Below are 18059 nucleotides of genomic sequence, written 5' to 3'. Positions count from 1 at the left end.
TCCTCCACAAAACTCCCCCTACTTCAAATAGGGTTCCCTGGGCCACCTGCACTGTTGACTGACTGCAAAGTTGAGGGTTCCCAGAATTCCCTTACTTCAGTAATGCCCTAGAACAACTTACAGAATTTAAATACTATAGTTTTATTGTAAAGGAAACAGATCAGGACCAGGCAAATGAAAATGCACATTCTAGGAAGATATCAAACACGGCTTGCCTATTTTTTTCTCTGTACAATCAAGGTACATCACCTTCTTAGCACATCAGTATGTTCACCAACCAAGAAGCTCCATTGACTTTAATGTCAGGTGTATCAGGGTTTCATTTCATAGGCATGGCTGATGCTGATTGAATATTAGGCTGCATGATTAAATTCAGTCTTCCCTCCCACGGTCAGGCTAGGTCAAAGCCACAACCCTCTAATCTCTTTTTTTGTTTTTTGATTTTTTGAAACAGGGTTTTGCTATGTAGTTCACGCTGATCTTGAACCCATGTAGTCTAGGCTGGCCTCAAACGCATGGCAACCCTTCTGCCTTGGCCTCCTGAGTGCTGGGATTAGAATATGCACCACCATGCCCAGCTCCAGCCCTCTGATCTCATATTCACCTTTCTAGTGGCCAGTTAGCATCCTGTATCATCTCATTTCATCTCTTATTATAAACTCAGGTGTGATTCAAGGGGCTCATAAGCAACAAAGACACACCTATAGCTTGGGAAATTTTCTTTTTTCTTTTTTTTTTTTTTTTTTGGTACTGGGGATTGTACTCAGGACCTTTCACTTTCAAGGCAGGAGGTGGAACCACTGAGCTAAGTCCCCAGCCCTAGCTTGGGAAATTCTAAGATTTAGATACAGTATCTCTCTCAGGAAATAGGGACAATAGCCAGTAAGATTCTTTGTTGTATAGTAAGATTACTCACCTTTAAAAAGATTTACTTACTTTTGAACTAAGTACTTTTCCTAGCTCCAGTATTCTTATTCCTTTCCATTCTTTTTTGTTTTGTTTATTTTTGGGTTTTTTTGAGGCAGGGTATTGCTATGTAGTTCAGCCTGGCCTTGAACTCACTGTGTAGCCCAGGCTCCTCCGCCTCAGCCTCCCAAGTTCTGGGATTACAGGTGTGCACCACCACGCCGGGCATTCCTTTCCATTCTAATGAATCTCACAATTATTTGAGGAATATTTTGAAAATACATATATTGGGATCCTGGCTTCCAAGATCTGATTTATTTTGGATTACAGTCTAAGTGACTACTTTTTACAAAACTCCTCTTATAATTCTGATGAGCACCTGTAATTAAGAATCATTAGGGCCGGGGATTTAGCTCAGTGGTTTCACTGCCTGCTGTGGAAGTGCAAGGACCCGAGTTCAATCCCTGGTACCAAAAAAAAAAAAAAAAGAATCATTAATTACTTCTAGACCAGCACTGTCCAGTAGAAATCTAATGCAAGTCATATATATAATTTTAAATTTCCTATTGTCCACATTTAAAGGCCTAAAAAGAAACAAAATTAGTTTTAATAACATTGATTTAACCTAATATATGCAAAATACCATTTCAATATGTAGTATAAATTACTAATGAGATATTCCCTACTCCTTTATTCTAAGTCCTTGAAGTTCAGAGTTCATTTTATTTTATTTTTATTTTTATTTATTTATTTTTTATTAAATTCTTTTATTGGTACATTGTAGGAATACAACACAATTACATTTCTCATTGGGAATTGTACCTTTACATAATGCATCTTGGTTCTTATTTTTTCCCCATTCCTAGCCCTCCCTTCACGCCCTCCACCCTTCCCTCAGAGTTCATTTTAAACTTACAGCATAACTCTATATAAACTAACCACATGTCAGCACTTTATACCCAGTCCTGGCTACCGCCATATTGCTCAGCTCAAATATAGACCAAAAATTAATTGAGACAGTCACACTAATTCCTTTTTGGTTTATATTAATGGTAATCCCCTTAGGAGAGAGGAAAAAAACCTCTTTTATTGCTTGTGCTTAGTAGTTATTGGAATTATCTGCTTCTGATAACTAATGATAAAACACCATGATATTTTACTCATACTTTAAAAATTATTCCATTAGAATAGAGAATAAGCATATGAATCATGTGTATTTTACTCAACAGTGCAAAACAGATTATAACGATTTTCCCAATTGAGATTATTAACTCAAAAATTCTTTGGGGAGAAAATACATTGTTTAATTCTTTTGCATTTTCTTTCCTGTTACTTGATCTTCACATTCCTAACTTGGTGTTCATTTGAAATAGGCTAAATTTGTCCATCACTCTGTTAGAAGTATCTTTGTAAGCTGCTATATCAATGCAAAACTACAGTCTCTTGCTGTTGTATGGAGTGACCTCGTGGAATTCCACTTCTGCAGTTTGTTTTTGACTAGTGATTTAAACCCCATGGGTTGGGATGAAACATGACTCTGTCTGTAAACTGACAGCACCAGAGTATTTTCTGAGGAAAAGGTCTCCCTTAACTTTTGGATTGAATACCTGTGTCTCATTAGGGCTTGTTTCAATTTTGAGAGAAGGCAAAACACATTACAAATGAGTGGGATGGCTCTAAAAAGGGAAAAGAGGGCTGGAGATTTAGCTCAGTGGTTTCGCCGCCTGCTGCGCAAGCACAAGGACCCAAGTTCGATTCCTGGTACCAAAAGAAAAAAAAAAGGAAAAGATACTTGGTTTTAGCACATATGGATAGTTAACTTTGCGACCAACATGTTTGGGACCCTTTTATTTTACTTTATTTTTGTTTTAATTTATTCTAGGCCTTTGTATTGCCTGAGGTTTACTTACTCTGGCTTTCAGTATAATTTGACTGTATTTCTCTAGTAGTTTTCTTGATATTATTAAAAGCAAATGGGCCAGGAATTTAGCTCAGTGGTTCTGCCGCCTGCCTCCAAGTGCAAGGTCCTGAGTTCGATCCCCAGTACCAAAAAAAAAAAAAGCAAAAGCAAATTATATCCTTAATCTCTATGACTTCCTACCTCAGCCTTCTTCAGTCAAGGTATGTTACCTTCTTCTAGATTTTGTACCCAAGCCTTCCAAATTGTCTATAATTCCAATTTATTTGGCATTCACAGGTATTATTCACTGGAAGGATGCTATTGGCCTGAATTTTCCCTTCATAAATTCCCTCACTTAGGAATAGTTGTAAACTGATGTACATGTAATAATGTAATACATGTGTATGTTTGTGTGTGTGTTTCCATTTTTACCTTCTTCAGTATTTAAAGCTTATGTATGTGAATTTTTCTAAGGTGAGAGGATTTTTTTTAAAGATGTTAGTTTTTAAAAAGTAACTTGTAACCAGTTAGTTTTCTTGAAGCAGAAGTATTTGAGTTTCTTTAATTTTTTTCTTGGTGCAGGAATAATAGACAGCTTATTTATTTCTGTGACCTAATTCTCTGATTTAAGAGCCTGTGAGCCCAGCACTTTTGTGAGGTCAACTAGCATTTTACGTGGCTTAACTCTGGAGCTCAGACTGTATCACTTGACATTCCTTTTTCTCTTTCTTCCAGTGAGACAGTTTCGAGCCCAAGTTGTGTTCGTGTCTGTCTTTTATCCCTGTATGAATCCCTAGTATCACCCGCTGGTCCTATAAATGCAAAATCTTGTTACACTGATGCATCATCCTCAATGTCTTTATTTTTGACAGTTCATCAGATCATTTCACATTCAGATTTTCTTTTAGCATTGCGTATATTAAATGCCTCAGAATAACATGGAAATAAGATCTTTAGTCAGCCTATTTTTTTTTTGGTACCAGGGATCGAACTCAGTCCTTGTGCTTGCGAGGCAGGCGGCGAAACCACTGAGCTAAATCCCTGGCCCCAGCCTCTGTATTTAATAGCCTAAACTATAGTTATATTTATACAAACATATGTAAATATTATATCCCATAAACTTTGTGGCTATGCACATGTCTTTGTATATTATGACAGTCTGGGAGTACAAAATGCAAAACTCCAAATGATGTTTTTATTTTTATTTATTTATTTATTTTGGGGGGCCGTACCAGGGATTGAACTCGGGTTCTTGTGCTTGCGCAGCAGACAGTGAAACCACTGAGCTAAATCCCTGGCCCAAATGATATTTTTATAGATAATGCATGCTAGTGAACATGGGTAATTTTTAAAACTTTTAATCTGTGATTCAAATAAGCATCAAAATTGATGCAGGAGTTGCAAGTATACTTTGTTGTACATTTCTTTATATATATAAAATGGGTGAAGACCTATTGGTGTCTATTTCCACCTACTTCTTAGCTAGAAATCCATGACTTTAGATAATCCAGATTGAATTGCATTTTCTCTGTTGTTCGCTTCTTGTGAATTTGGCCTTCTGTGTTACAATGTTTTAATTGAAATATTTTCCTTTTCTCACTATTTACATGCAGAAGAGGTCAGCTGTGTTCTTCCCTGATAGCGCATTTTGGTCACGGCTGGATTCAGGTTACTTGGCACTTTCAGTGTTTAGCTATTGGTGGGTGGCCTCTGGACCTTCTTTTTGTGAAAGAAGTTTAGAAATTGGAAGCTTACTATGTGACCAATCAGCAGCTTGCTGCCATTCTTGAGAATTCTAATAGTCTTTGACATCCAGAGGTTAGTACTCAAATACTCAAAAGTCACCCAACTTGTGGCATATTTTTTTATATATCCATGGGAGCATTTGGTTGTGGTTAGCAGGCTAGAATGAACTTTAAATAAATAAAATTCTACAGTTCTTGCTTCCTTCATTCAGCATAGTCTGCTGACAAGATGCAAGCATCTGGCAAAAGAGGAGATTCTCAGCAGGTTTAAGTGCTTACCAAAGTGCCTTCCTGTATCCATGGCTCAGCTTCTAGTCTCTGCTGTGTTATTTTGGCACTTTAGACTTGTAAGATTGGAGAGTCGGGTTTAAAACTCTCAATATATCATTAGGGTAGCCCAAGGTCTCTTGTCAAGGAAGACCAGCTGATTCCAGGGGGAAGGAAAAGCAGAATCCAGGGCATCTGTAAATCCCTGTAGTTTTGTGCTGTGGGTTTGTAGCTAATTATACAGCAGGCAGCTGTAATATGCTGTAGCCCTGTTGGTGTACTTGTTTTAGAAAGTGCAAAATCTTCCAGCAGAGCCAATAAGGAGCTTTGGAAGTGCTGCAAATGAATGAGTCAATGATCATGTTATGTTATGTTTGTAAACTAAAGCTCTTGCAGTAGAATCAGGGCATCAAAATTGCAAGGAGGTGGTAGAGGGGGAATTGTCAATAGAAATACATGGTCAGATGTGTTTTACCATTCTTGATTTGGATTCTTCTGCAGGAATATAGTCACACAAGGAGACCACCACTGGTCACAGCCAGTCAAATTGCTCTTTCTCCTACAGTACTGTTGTTAGTGACTGCTAGCAGGTTATTCAGCTGACCTCTTCTGATTACGCTTTGCTGCCTGATTTCAAGAGATTTGCCCCGTACTGGCTCTGAGTCACACAGCTTGATGTAACCACTGCTTGTTTGCATGCATCCCCATCATTTTCATACAGGGGCTTTTTTCCCTTCAAGTTAGAAGGCAAAAGAATCTGGAACATTTTTATATGATAAGAGATTTACATAGGGTGAGCTAGAATCATGCAAAATGAAATTTAGCTGGAAAGGATGGTAAAAAGGCTCAGAAAACTTGTGACTGCCAGAGAAGTCAGTGTTTCTTACAGAGTTCAGCTACCAGGCAGCAACTCTGACTTTCCATTCATATTGAAACAGGCTCTCCAGCCATTCTGAACAGGCAGATCAATAAAATCAGAGGTGACTTAAGGCCAGGAATCTCAGAATTCAAAGGATTTCTCTTGTCCTTCTTTAAAATCTATATGGATGTGTAATGCTAACTTCAGGAGTAGAGATGAGAAAATGCCAGGTGTAGATTCTGGTTTGTGATACCATATTCAATAGCATTCTTGGAAAATGTCCACTTTGGTTTCTTAGTCATCATATCTGTAAACTGGAACTCATTTATCAAAAGGAAAGTGATTACAGTATTTATCAGAACACCATGCATGAAGATTCATGATAATAAATGTTTTGAATGGTCCAAACAGCAAATATGGGGAGTCAGATTATATTCCATTTATGTTTCTGAAAATATAGTTGATTGCCCCGTAAAGATTGATCATTTTTACTATTTTTGCATGATGAGTATGCAGTGGAATGTGGTAGATTTTATCTTATTTTTAGCTCTATAAATGGAATATTTGACTCATATACAGTCTTTTATTTTTCACAGGCCATAGATCTAGCCTTGTAGTGTCTCATGATAGTGTACAGTGTATCTTATTCCTAACTTGTTCAAATAGCCCCTTATAGGATAACAAAATATATAAATGATCATTATCGGCATGACTAAGCATTTACCTCTTAATAGTTTATCCTTCCTTCCCTACTGAGCCCACACATTTTTATTCTAACAAAGAGAGTAAGCTGGTTCTTAACTTTACTTCTTACATGATTCATTTGTTGTCATTCCTTTAAAAACTGGAGATGCTGAGTTTTTGGTTTTCTACCCTACACTGTGTAGATGGTGTATAATTCTTATAACAAAGCAGCAGGGGGCTCCCTATGAGAGCAGGAGACTTGCTGATGGGGAAATGCTGCCTTTTTGTTGTTGTTAGTGTTCTTTTCAATTTAGGCCTTTTTCTTCTGAAAACTTGGCCCTTGTTCTGTGAATACTCCCTAAGGGATTAGAGTGTAGCTACAGAAGCAATGAAACCATTTTAGTAGTTTAAAAAAATAGTTAACAGTTGAGTGAGATTATACTGGTTTCTAAACTCCAGAAACCCTGATGAAAGGAATATGATATTGCTGTGGTTGTAGGGTTCTTCTCTTTGAACCTAAGGTTCATGGTAAGAGTGTGCAGGTGGTACCATTCTTGAGAATCTTACATCTTAAAAGAAAGGCTTTTCTGTGTTCTCATTAGCATCTACGGTTAGTTTTCTACTCAGCTACACCTCCCTCTACTGTAGAATCTGCATACTTTTTGTGTATTCATGAGGACCAAGTGCATTATAACTAAGGATCTCTTACAAAATAAAACCTGTTCTCCAGAGTGAGCGGCCCAAGGAGTCAAGACAGCAAAGGATCAGATGTTTATACTTGGAGTTTGCTCTTGCTCCCTTATGAATTCACTCTGTGATGCAGGTTTGATGCAGAGAGTATTGCTACCCACAAATCACACAAGGTATACAGTCTGTGCACAGTGATATGTCACAGCTTTTTATTTATATGGCTAGCTCAGTCTATTCTGCTCCTTTCGCTGCCATGGAAAGTGCATCATTTTCCTCCCTCTATCCTCCTTCCCACATATCATCAGCACCACCCACTATGTTCTGCCTATTAAGTCCTCTGTGTGCCTGAAAACCCCAACAATGATTAAATGCTGATAAAAGAATGTAAGAAGGTTAAGTGATCAACCTATCAACCCCTTTACAGTGCCTCTAAATTATGGGTGGTAAGTATAACTTGGCCCTTTTAACTTTGAAAATAAGGGTTTTTATTTGTTTGATTCTTTTTAAGTAGGGAAATGACTGACATTGAAATTTTAAGAAATAGTGGCAAAGACTAAAGAGAATGCAAGAAACTTGCCTTGTTTCCCGTTCTTATCCTAATCTTTCTTTCATGATTTTGGCACATTCTTTATAAGAAAATTTTAGGGTTAGGTTTTAAGGTTTTGTTTATGAGAGGTCTAGAGTTTCTAAACTAACAGCAATTTTTAAATAATTATTATCCTAAACTCACTTAATTAAAAAGTTTTAATTAACTTCAACAATTTATACCAGTCTACTGGTAGATTCATTTGTCCTTACATTCCTACGTGATTTTCAGTTTCCTTTAACCTCCTATAGTAGTGTTCCCTCCACCCTTCCTATGGAAGGAAGCTCATGGTTAAAAAGCTGGGAGCTCAGATCACTAGCTTTTCTTTGGAGGAGAATTTGTGGGTCTGTCACATATCCTAGAAAAGCAACAAGGTAGGAGGAGCTGTGGAATCAAACTCTGTTTATTACACCTTTAATAGTAGGAGTTTTCAAGAACTTTGTCAAGAATTACATTTCATGTTTCAGCTTAAGATAACATGCCATATCATATAGCTTGAATTAATTTTCATCATTCTGTATTTTATTACTACTCAACATTATTATTATTTTTTGTAATAGAGTTATTTTTTTAAAATCCATGATAAATACGTTTTGACCCTTTTCCTCAACAGCTGCAGTGGTGAGGTAGGTCAGGAAACATGCCTCTTTGGAGGCACCCTGGGGATTGAAGGGTAATGAGTACTTAATTGTGTCTGCTGAATACCAGAGCTGCCAAACTGGAGCTCCTGTGACTAGTCTGTATCTGCTCTGACAATTCTTTTATTATGGCTTTCACTAACCTATCGGTAACTAACTGTGGTTGTTTAATTACAGAGGGAACATCCCCACGCTAAACAGGTACCGTATGTTTAGTTTCTTTTCCAATTAAAAGCACCTTTAAAATTTTTTTTAATAACTTAGAATAGTGAAACCAGAGAAAAAAAAATAACACCACACTTGACAAGCTAATGTGGTATCTTGTGCTATGGAGTCCTCAGCTTCCCTTTGGATATACTAAACTACTCTTTCTGTTTGGAAAACATGTCTTCAGCTTTTCTTCAGCTGTTTAAAAAGCAATACTTAAAAATCATCATTACAGAATAGCTCCCATTTAATTATAAGGAGCTTAGTCTGTATGATGTTCAGCTTTTCTGCAGATCTTTTGCTAAGTTTTCTGTCTAGTTTATGACTTTCAGTGGAGAAACTCTTAAGGTTACTCCTATCTTGGCAAATTTTCCACAGTTTTTTCAATTTTTAGTTACTATTGCTCCTCCTTTTAGAGCAATTGAAATCAAGAAATAGCTGATCTCATGTTTTATAAGTTCATTGGGTATTTTTCTAAAGTGTTACAGAGATTTGGAAGAATTTCATTTTAAACCTGTAATAAGATTAACATTGGAAAAGTACATCTAAGTTTTGATATGCTTATCCTTGTGAAGAGGTTTCCAGGCCAAATAACAAAAACGATATTTTAGTACGTATTTTGAGTTCCTCCTGCCTCCTGAGCCAAGCAAGTTAACACACAATGCAAGTTTGAAAGAGTAGCTATTGTAATTAGAATTGAATCCACCAAATGCTAAAGCAGTGATAAGTTGGTAGCAAGCTCTTTGTAATTACAGTGGTACCTCGGTTTATGAACTTAATTTGTTTTACTATTTTGAGAAAGATGGCTGCGTTTGTGTTTGTGTGGGGAAGATGGCCATGGTTGTATTTGTCATCCAATGTGGAGTTTGCAAACAGAAGTGGATTTTTGCTGAATGCTTTTGTTTCAATTTGCAAACAGAAGCATTTGTGAACCGAGGTGTTACTGTAATATTCTACATGGAAATATATATAGGGTTACATTTATTTAGTGCTTCTCCCTTTAAAACATTAGGTGATTGAAAATTGATCAAAGCTTTTACAGCCCAATTTAGATGTGGAAAAGAAAGGGAGATGGTGTTTGTTTATTTGAACCCAGGGCCTTTACACTGAACTGTGTCCCTGACCCTTTTGTTATTTTCTCTTTTGAGACAGGGTCACTAAATGGCTAAGTTATTCAAGCTGGGCTCAAATATGTGATCCTCCTGTTTCAGTGTCCAGGAATGCTGGGATTACAGGCATGTACCACCATGCCACCATGCCTGGCTGCCTGTAAGGGAGTGTTTTTATAGGGCCCTGTAGTCTTCCCTTGGAGAGTAGGCTTAGTTCATGCTTGCCTTCAGCAGCTCCAGCCCATGAACATAGTACTAGAGAGAAACTGAATAGTATTTATCTCCCATGGGGTTCACGTCAGTTAAAACAAAAATTTAATTTCGTGTTTGCCACAAACAGCCTGTTATTTAGAGGAGAGAGTTCTTTTAAATGTTGTCTGGAACCCTTTTATCTTCCCAGTCTACCTGCCAGGCAGGTAGAAAAGATAACCTCACAAATTTCGTCCTTTAGTAAATACATTTGGTGAGCCTAGAAAAGAGGAGGATGATAGCATTTCTGAGTTAAATACACCTCAGAATCCCAGTTTCTAGGGAGCACCATGTGTAAGACTTGCTTGATCTGTGTTTCATTTGTTTGTTTCACTCATGGTATCAATGGTCTCCTCTCCTGCTGTTCCTTTCTATTCTTTAGTACTGTCAAAAGATGAAGTACCTTTTCCATAGTCATCACTTACCAAAGGAATAAAATCCAGGAGTATCAGTCTCCATAGTCTGTGTGAGCAGCATTTCCATCCTGTAAAAAGAATTCCATTACCTTTTACAAGTATGATTTGCAATAGGATACAATAAGTGCCCAACTCACGTGTCCACATTGCTGGCTTTCTTCCCCCTGCAGTGTTGCAGGTATATACTTCAAGATATTTGGGCAGTTCCTCAAGGTGCAGGTACCATTGCCTCACTCTGTACTTGAGTCAGATCCACATGCCGGTAACATGTCAGGAAGCCCAGGAGGCATCCTTTAGCTTGGTCCTTCTTAGCAGACTGTCCTGATTGACTGCATTCAGAAACATCTTATAGTATTATTTATCAGTACATACTGCTGAGGTGCACCAAGGAATATTCCAATTCATTATGGTTTTAGATTGAACAAATCAGTTCAATTTTCTTCAAGCATCTCCATTTAGCAACTATTTGTCATGCTTACACATACTTTGAGACCCATGCTCTGCCCTTTTGTATCTTGCTAGGAATTATTAAGGGCTTTCAATGAAGATATTTTTGCTCTAGTATAGAAGTGTTTAAACATAAAAAGGGAATTTCACAATTTAAGGTTGAAAATGTCTCTCTTTCAAAAAGAGAGAACTATATTTCTAATAACAACTATTCCTGTCAACCCATTAAAGGAAAACATAAATACCTTAATAAAGTTTCTTTTGTAGACTGACTTATTTCTGTAATATTGATAATGCTTTTTATAATGATTTATTCTAAAGTATTCAATTCTTATTTAGAATTATTATCCTGTATAACTATATCTACCTATCTTATCTCTGTATGTGTGAATACTTAACCTATTATAGTTCCTTAAGTGTTCCATAATTACAACCCACTTGGCTGGCATACTTCCCTTTAAAAGAGGGGATGTTTTGGGAAAGGGGAAGATGCAGGACGGTTTTTAACCTACATGTGCTATTCTTATATCAGGCGTATCATAATAATATTAAAACTGGAGTGAAATTCCTGACAGTTCTTAGGTTTCTATATGAAAAAATTTTGGAGTGATAAAAATGTATATGGGGAAATTGAATTGACACATGAATCTAGCAAGACAACCTTATCCACCACAGTGGGTAAAAAAACCAGATCTGCTCTGCAACCTGACCCATCCTCAGAATCTCCTCCCATCTCCCTTTTCTTATTATTACTCTCCCAGTCTGCACTTCTAATGAACTTCATTGAATTACCATTTAGAATGTCCTTCTCCTCCAACCTCAACCACTATGGCATGACTCATGTAGCTAGTGTCAGCGATGTGCTGTTGGACAACTCCTTCACTCCACCATGTCAGCGAATGGGTGGAATGGTCTCTTTTCGAACTTTTGAAGATTTTGTCAGGTAAGACATTGTGGGACTCTGTCTGTACAAGAGATGCCATAGATTTCTCTGTTTTAGGTTCTCACCTTTTAAAAAAAATAAAGATCCCAGGAATGGCCATGAGCCAGCTAAGGAGATGTTGCTCTTACTGTATCTCTCCTTGGAGAGGTATTTATTCAGGCTGTACAAGCCTCTGCTTGTAGTATGAGCCTGGTCAGGAAAAAAAAAAATCATCTTTTCCTTAGGAGCTAACTGAAGAAGCTGTCCGCTCTGTGATGAGTGAAATGTCAGGAGAAATTAAACACAACACTAGAGTGAGCCCTACCAGAGACGATACATCTTTTGATTAAATGCGTTCAGCATCTATCTCTTGATGTATACTGATGCATTACCCTAGGGGGAAGGGTAATTACATTGGTCTGTCACTGCTTCAGTCTCAGGCTCTTTCTGTTACTTTAAGACCGATGATGACAGCAGTGCTTATATCTTACATATTGAAAAAACAAAAAAAGCTTTAGATCATTCTTTTTAAAAAAAAAAAAAAATATATATATATATGGTTTATTAAAGTTTAAACAATCCATCCACCTAATTTCTGCCACTTGGTGAAATTTTGCATGTCATCTCTAGCCACTGGTGTTTCTTTTTGGTTGACTATTGAGTACAAGGTAGGATAGATTATTCTTTTAGACTCAGCTGCCAATGGCAGCATTAGTTTCCTGCCAGTTAGATTTTCTGCCACTTGGGTTTTCATGGTGGATGTTTCTCTGGTATTTTTCAGGATCTTTGATGAAGTGATGGGCTGCTTCTGTGACTCCCCACCCCAAAGCCCCACATTTCCAGAGGCAGGCCATACATCTTTATATGATGAAGACAAGGTATTGTGTCCTCTTTGGGAGAATGGTTTGTTCTTTCAGACATGCGACTATACACTATATACTTTCTGACTTTGGAATATTATGGAGAAGAATTAACCTTTTTATCCTACTTTATATGTATTATTTAATTTTGTATGGGGCGACAAAGTTTTTTGGAAATAGGTGGAAAATAAATTCTAAATTTAAAAAAGTTAAATTGGAATATTAATCTTGGAGTCTATAGTGTAGAATGGGTTCAAATATATTTTTTCCAGCTGCCTCTGGGTGTCTGAGTGTTATTTTAAAGATTTTTAACTTTGATTGCTCAAATTCTTTTTTTTTTTTTTTTTTGGTACCGGAGATCGAACTCGGGACCTTGCGCTTGCGAGGCAGGCGCTGGAGCCACTGAGCTAAATCCCCGGCCCTGATTGCTCAAATTCTTACCCAGTGATGGCTTGTATCTTTTTTTTTTTTTGTACCAGGGATCAAACTCAGGTCCTTGCACTTGCAAGGGAGGCGTGGTGCCACTGAGCTAAATCCCCAACCCAACTTTTATCTTTTCATAATGGGGCTGTTATAGTCCTTAGAGAATAGTGGACTTTAGACTTCAGAAAAATAGACATTTTATTGAAAACTTTGTCCTTTTATTATCCCTTCTTTTCATCTCTTAGTAAACAAATTGTTCTGTTCTTATCCTACATCATGCTATATTTCACGATGGTTCGATACTTGTTTGATAAACTGTAAGGAAATATATAAGAATATGTTCACATGACTTCTTTAACACATTTCTGTTCACATTCTGTGAAGAGATGTAGCAAATAGAGCAAATAAATTGTTCCATCCCTTTTTGTTGGTGACAAAGCTGAGACACAGTGATTTTCAAGTTCATGTCAAGTCAAAATTTGAAGCCACCTCTAGCTAATGCCTTTGCTGCTTTATCTTTTATGTGCTTTATTTCATCTCTGTTGTGGCTACTGAGCAGTAGCTTCAATTTTCTTATTCCTACTGATTGGCAAACCAAAATATCCTATGGGGGTGTGCCTTTTCCACCTGTTCCACCAGGTACTATAACTTCTTCCTGCTTCTGTAGTAGCCAGCCTCATGATTTCTTTGGTTTGTGCCTTGGGTTACAGGTCCCCAGGGATGAACCAATTCACATTCTGAATGTGGCCATCAAGACTGACTGTGATATTGAGGATGACAGTCTGGCAGCTATGTTCAGAGAGTTTACCCAGCAAAATGTAAGTCCTTCATTGAGTGGGAAGCTGGTGGTCCCTTTCCTGCCAGTTGTACCATAGTCATCATTTTTTCAGTTGCTACTTGTAAGGCTTATTGTTGATAATGGCTATGTATTTTATCATAAGTATCAGAACTACTGCTAATTTTGCCTGTAGAGATAAAATTTCAAAGTAATTTAATGATATATAATGGATCTCTTATGTCAAAAATACAGACCTAGAAAAGAAATGCCCACCCATCTGAGATACTTAAAATGTTTTTAAGGGAAGTTATGTTCCTAAAATTCTCTCTGAGCTCCATTCTTAAGTTTTCAGTCATCTGCTGAATATTTCCCTTTGGTGACTTGACATTACATGTGTACAGTCAAATCCTATCCAGATCCCTCTGTGTCCTTCCCTTAAAAATACTGTACTTCCATCCTCCTTTCAGTTTTATGCCACTTGAATATCTCATGTTGACATCAAACTTCCTAGTTTAAACTTAAATTCTCAGTTAAATGTAGTAGCAGATACCTGTAATTCCAGAACTCTGGAAGGCTGAGGCAGGAGGATCTCAAGTTCTAGCCCATCCTGGGCATCTTAGTAACTTAGGAAGACCCTGTCTCAAAATTTAAAAAACAAAGAAGAGCCAGGGATGTAGCTCAGTGCAAAGGCCCTGGATCCAATCCTCAGTGTTAGGAAAAAAAATTTCTACTGGGTATGCTCCTGCACACCTGTAATCCCAGCACTCAGGAAGCTGAGAGTTCCCAGCTGATTGCTGGGAATTCAAGGCCAGTTTGGGCTACATAGTGAGTTCAAGGCCACACCCTGAATTACATAAGGAGACCCTGTCTCCAAACAAACAAACCCTCCCAAAACAAAACAAAATAAAAATGTCTTTACCCTTCATCAAGGATGTTTTCTCCTCCTTCCCTCCCTTCTTTTTTCCTTCCATTAATGTTGAGAACTGTCTCAAATTTAATCTCACTGATGAGGACTTCTGAATAGCTAACTAAAATGTATTTTTATCTCTTGAAATACTAGTTCACCACCAAATATTTATTAGCAATAATATATTTCATTTATAAGGAACTTCTATCTAAATTTATTTACACTTTACTGCAGTCTCATTGGATTAGATAATTCAGGAGTTATACCATTTGTACACATGGAGAAAATCTCAAGCTGAGAGATATTAAGGCCTCTTGGTCCCCAACTGCAAGATGACAGAGCAGAGATTGGAATTCAGGGCTTTGGTGCTGGCTCTGGGGCCAGAGATCCAGGAGCTTTAGTAAATAATGTATTCTTAGATCTGAATGAAAATGCTTATGGTCTAGTTGAGAATACTGGATAGGTATGTTTAAAACAAGAATGTACTGTGCAGCAGTTACTTTTTTGTTGTTGTTGTTGTTGGTGGTGGTGGTGGTGGTGAGAATTAAAACCAACTACACTGAGCTATAGCCACGGCTCCTACAGTTGTATTTCACTATGGTATGTGTTAAGTGCCAGTGTATAAATTGCTCTTAATACCCAGAGTTGTGTTCTTTTTGAATAACAGCAGAGAGCACATGGTGCTTATTATAAAGATCTCAATATAGCGCACCTATAATCTCAACATTCTGGGAGGCTGAGGCAGGAAGATCAAGAGTTTGAGCCCAGCCTGGAAAACTTAGCAAGATTCTGTCTCAGAATGGGATGGGATGGGATGAAATGGAATACAATGGGCTGGGGATATAGCTCAGTGCAGGGCCCTGGGTTCAGTCTCCAGTACCACAAAACAATAGCAAAAACAATAAAACTCAATAAACCAGGTGTGGTGGCACACACCTGTAACTGTAGCACTTGAAGCTGAGGCAGGAGGATCATGAGTTCAAGGTCAGTTTGGGCAACATAGTGAGACCCTCCCACCTCCTCCTAAGAAACCTCCTCAGAAAAAAGAAAAGAAAAAGAAACCTCCTCAACAAATGTTTTTAAAATTTAATTCTGCAGTGTAAACTATTAGTACCATTAATATTCATATGTAATGCTGATGGTAGATACCTACAGGGAAAATGGCAACTTTGTGACTAACATCAGCATTTATTCTATGGTGCTCTCAGACTGACTCTGGGATTTCAGAATAAAAAGATAAAAGAATAAAAAGGTAATACCAGGGCCTCATGTGTGCTATGCAAGTGCCCTACCAGTGAGCTACATCCTCAGCCCCTGGGAATTCTTCCATACAAGAGAAACTTACCTTCCTTCTTGCGCTTGGCTAGTGACCACATAAAATTAACCCGAAGCCAGTGACAAAGTACTCTTAGTGGGACAGTCCTAATGTGGCTGCTGTTGCTTCATGGAATAAATCTACGAAAATTTCTCCCTAGCTTTTGAGGCTCACTAATTATCCGTATTTGACTATTTTTCCATAATTTGACCACAATTTTTTTTTGTTACCTTCAGAACTAAGTGTTACTTATCATCACACAGTTGTTTGAAGAGATGGTTTCTTTGTTTTCACTACTTGCATTTGTAACATTAATAAGCAATAAGGTATTACTTTTTTTCCCTTTCCAGACTTGTAAACTGAGTCATGGGGAAAATCTAGTGCCTGCCTAAGACTGTGTAGAGGAGTTGGGTAGACTGTGCTGACATTCCAAGCCTAGAGAACCTATTTAATGTACCAGGTACCATGCTTATACAGGAATATTTGGCATTTTCATCTCCTTATTTTAATAATATATATAAGGAGGAAAAGCAATTTAAGAAAAAAAGCTTAAGTGATAACTAGTTTTGTTTTTCACTTCATGATCATGCTCCTAGCAGTTTAGAAAAAGTTTTTTTAAAGCATACATTAAACTATCAAATAGGTTCATCCAAATTGTCCAAATAATCTTCTAGTCCCAGCATGTCTTTTTTTCTCTCATAGAAATTAGGATCATATATTTGTAAATGACTTGTGGAGGAGATTGAAGCAGTCAGTGTAAATGGAGTTTCTCCAGGTGCTGATGCCTAATCGCTGGGTAATAGCTGTGGACTTGCTGTGAGACCCACATTATTACAATGTAATCAGAATCCTGTTGCTCTGCTGTTATTGTCAGCCACTTGTGGAATTTTAAAAGCAATAACAATTTTGATTTTAAATCATGGCATTATTAAAGTTATTTTCTTCCCTTGCCAGAACATAGCTATTGATGCTTGTCTTTGAAGGACTTGACTGTAGTGGAATTCTTTGTTGGTGTCATAAGAACTATTTCTGTCCCTGGGCACAGTGATAGTCTGAGCCTCATCACACCACCTTTCTTTCTACACAATATTTTCTTTTCTTTTAAGACAAGGTCTCATTACATAGTGCAGGCTGGCCTTGAACTTACTATGTAGCCCAGGTTGGCCTCAAACTTTCAACAATCCTCCTGCCCTAGCATCCTGAATGCTGAGATTACAAGTATGTACCACTAATGCCTGGCCTACACAATATTCTCTTATTGTAGTGTCACTGTTTGGTTATTTACACTAAAAGGCATGATGACAGTATGGATTTTTTAAATAATATGATCAGGTCAAATTAATATTTGACCTAGGAACTAATTTTTAGAGTTACTTTACAAAAATTTTATTTTCCCAGTTACTTTTTGCTTGTACTGTACTGTGTGTTTTTTTTTTGGTACTGGGGATCGAGCTCAGGTCCTTGTGCTTGCTCAACAGGCAGCGAAACCACTGAGCTAAATCCCCAGCCCCTTATACTGTACTGTTAATGAAATCAATTTTATTACTCAGTGGTACCATAGCAGAAATAGAAAAATGGAGGAAATGATCCAAGAACACGCTTCTTTGGAAGAGGAAGCCAGTTTGGATTGAAAAAATAATCACAGCATCAAGAAAGTTAAGAACTGGCTCATGAAGTAACTCTAAGTTAGAGTTATAGTGAGGAATGTGATCAAATTAAAGTCTGCATGGGGGTTGTGAAAATCCACATTTTTTCTGTTTGTACTATTCATAAGTTCTCTTGAGTCATTTAATTGGTGAGATTGCTTTTCTACTTGTTGCCATGTAGCCACTTCATTAGGGACCATTTAAAGCATGTCTTTCACTTAATTCATACGGTTTCTAACTTTTGGAATAAATATGCAGTATAGGATAGAGAAAGGCTTAGCTTCAGAGGTCTAAGACTCATATAAGAGTCTGCCTTGAAACTGTGGTCTCTGATGACTTTTAATGTACTCCCTGAATATGCCAAGTAGAGATAGGAATGATCCCTAAATTTAAAAGCTTGTTAAAGCATTGCTTTTAACTATTTCTAAATGGAATCTAAAAAAACAAAATGAAACCAAAAAAGTTCATGTAAAGTAAAGGGGAACTGTTTTAGAAGAACTGGAAG

General features: G+C 37.4%; 1 protein-coding gene across 7 annotated transcripts in view; it reads left to right on the top strand.

Annotated features, from left to right (window-relative positions):
• Positions 1-18059, top strand: part of Acaca (acetyl-CoA carboxylase alpha) — a 301033-nt gene that overhangs the window by 174584 nt on the left and 108390 nt on the right. For 5 of the 7 annotated variants that reach the window (XM_087191890.1, XM_087191887.1, XM_004870408.3 and 2 more), the window contains exons 30-33: positions 8453-8476; positions 11503-11646; positions 12407-12503; positions 13619-13726. In XM_087191890.1, coding sequence (XP_087048016.1) covers positions 8453-8476; positions 11503-11646; positions 12407-12503; positions 13619-13726 — 373 coding nt within the window. The remainder of the gene's footprint in view (positions 1-8452; positions 8477-11502; positions 11647-12406; positions 12504-13618; positions 13727-18059) is intronic. The other 2 variants (XM_087191888.1, XM_087191891.1) reach the window with 1 other exon arrangement.

Source organism: Heterocephalus glaber, unplaced genomic scaffold, assembly GCF_053883595.1.
Source record: "Heterocephalus glaber isolate CG9 unplaced genomic scaffold, H.glaber_assembly_v1.0 deba00001564, whole genome shotgun sequence".
Taxonomy (NCBI): Eukaryota; Metazoa; Chordata; class Mammalia; order Rodentia; family Bathyergidae; genus Heterocephalus; species Heterocephalus glaber.
Note: the sequence above shows the minus strand (reverse complement) of the source record. Positions and strands in the feature narration are given on the sequence as shown.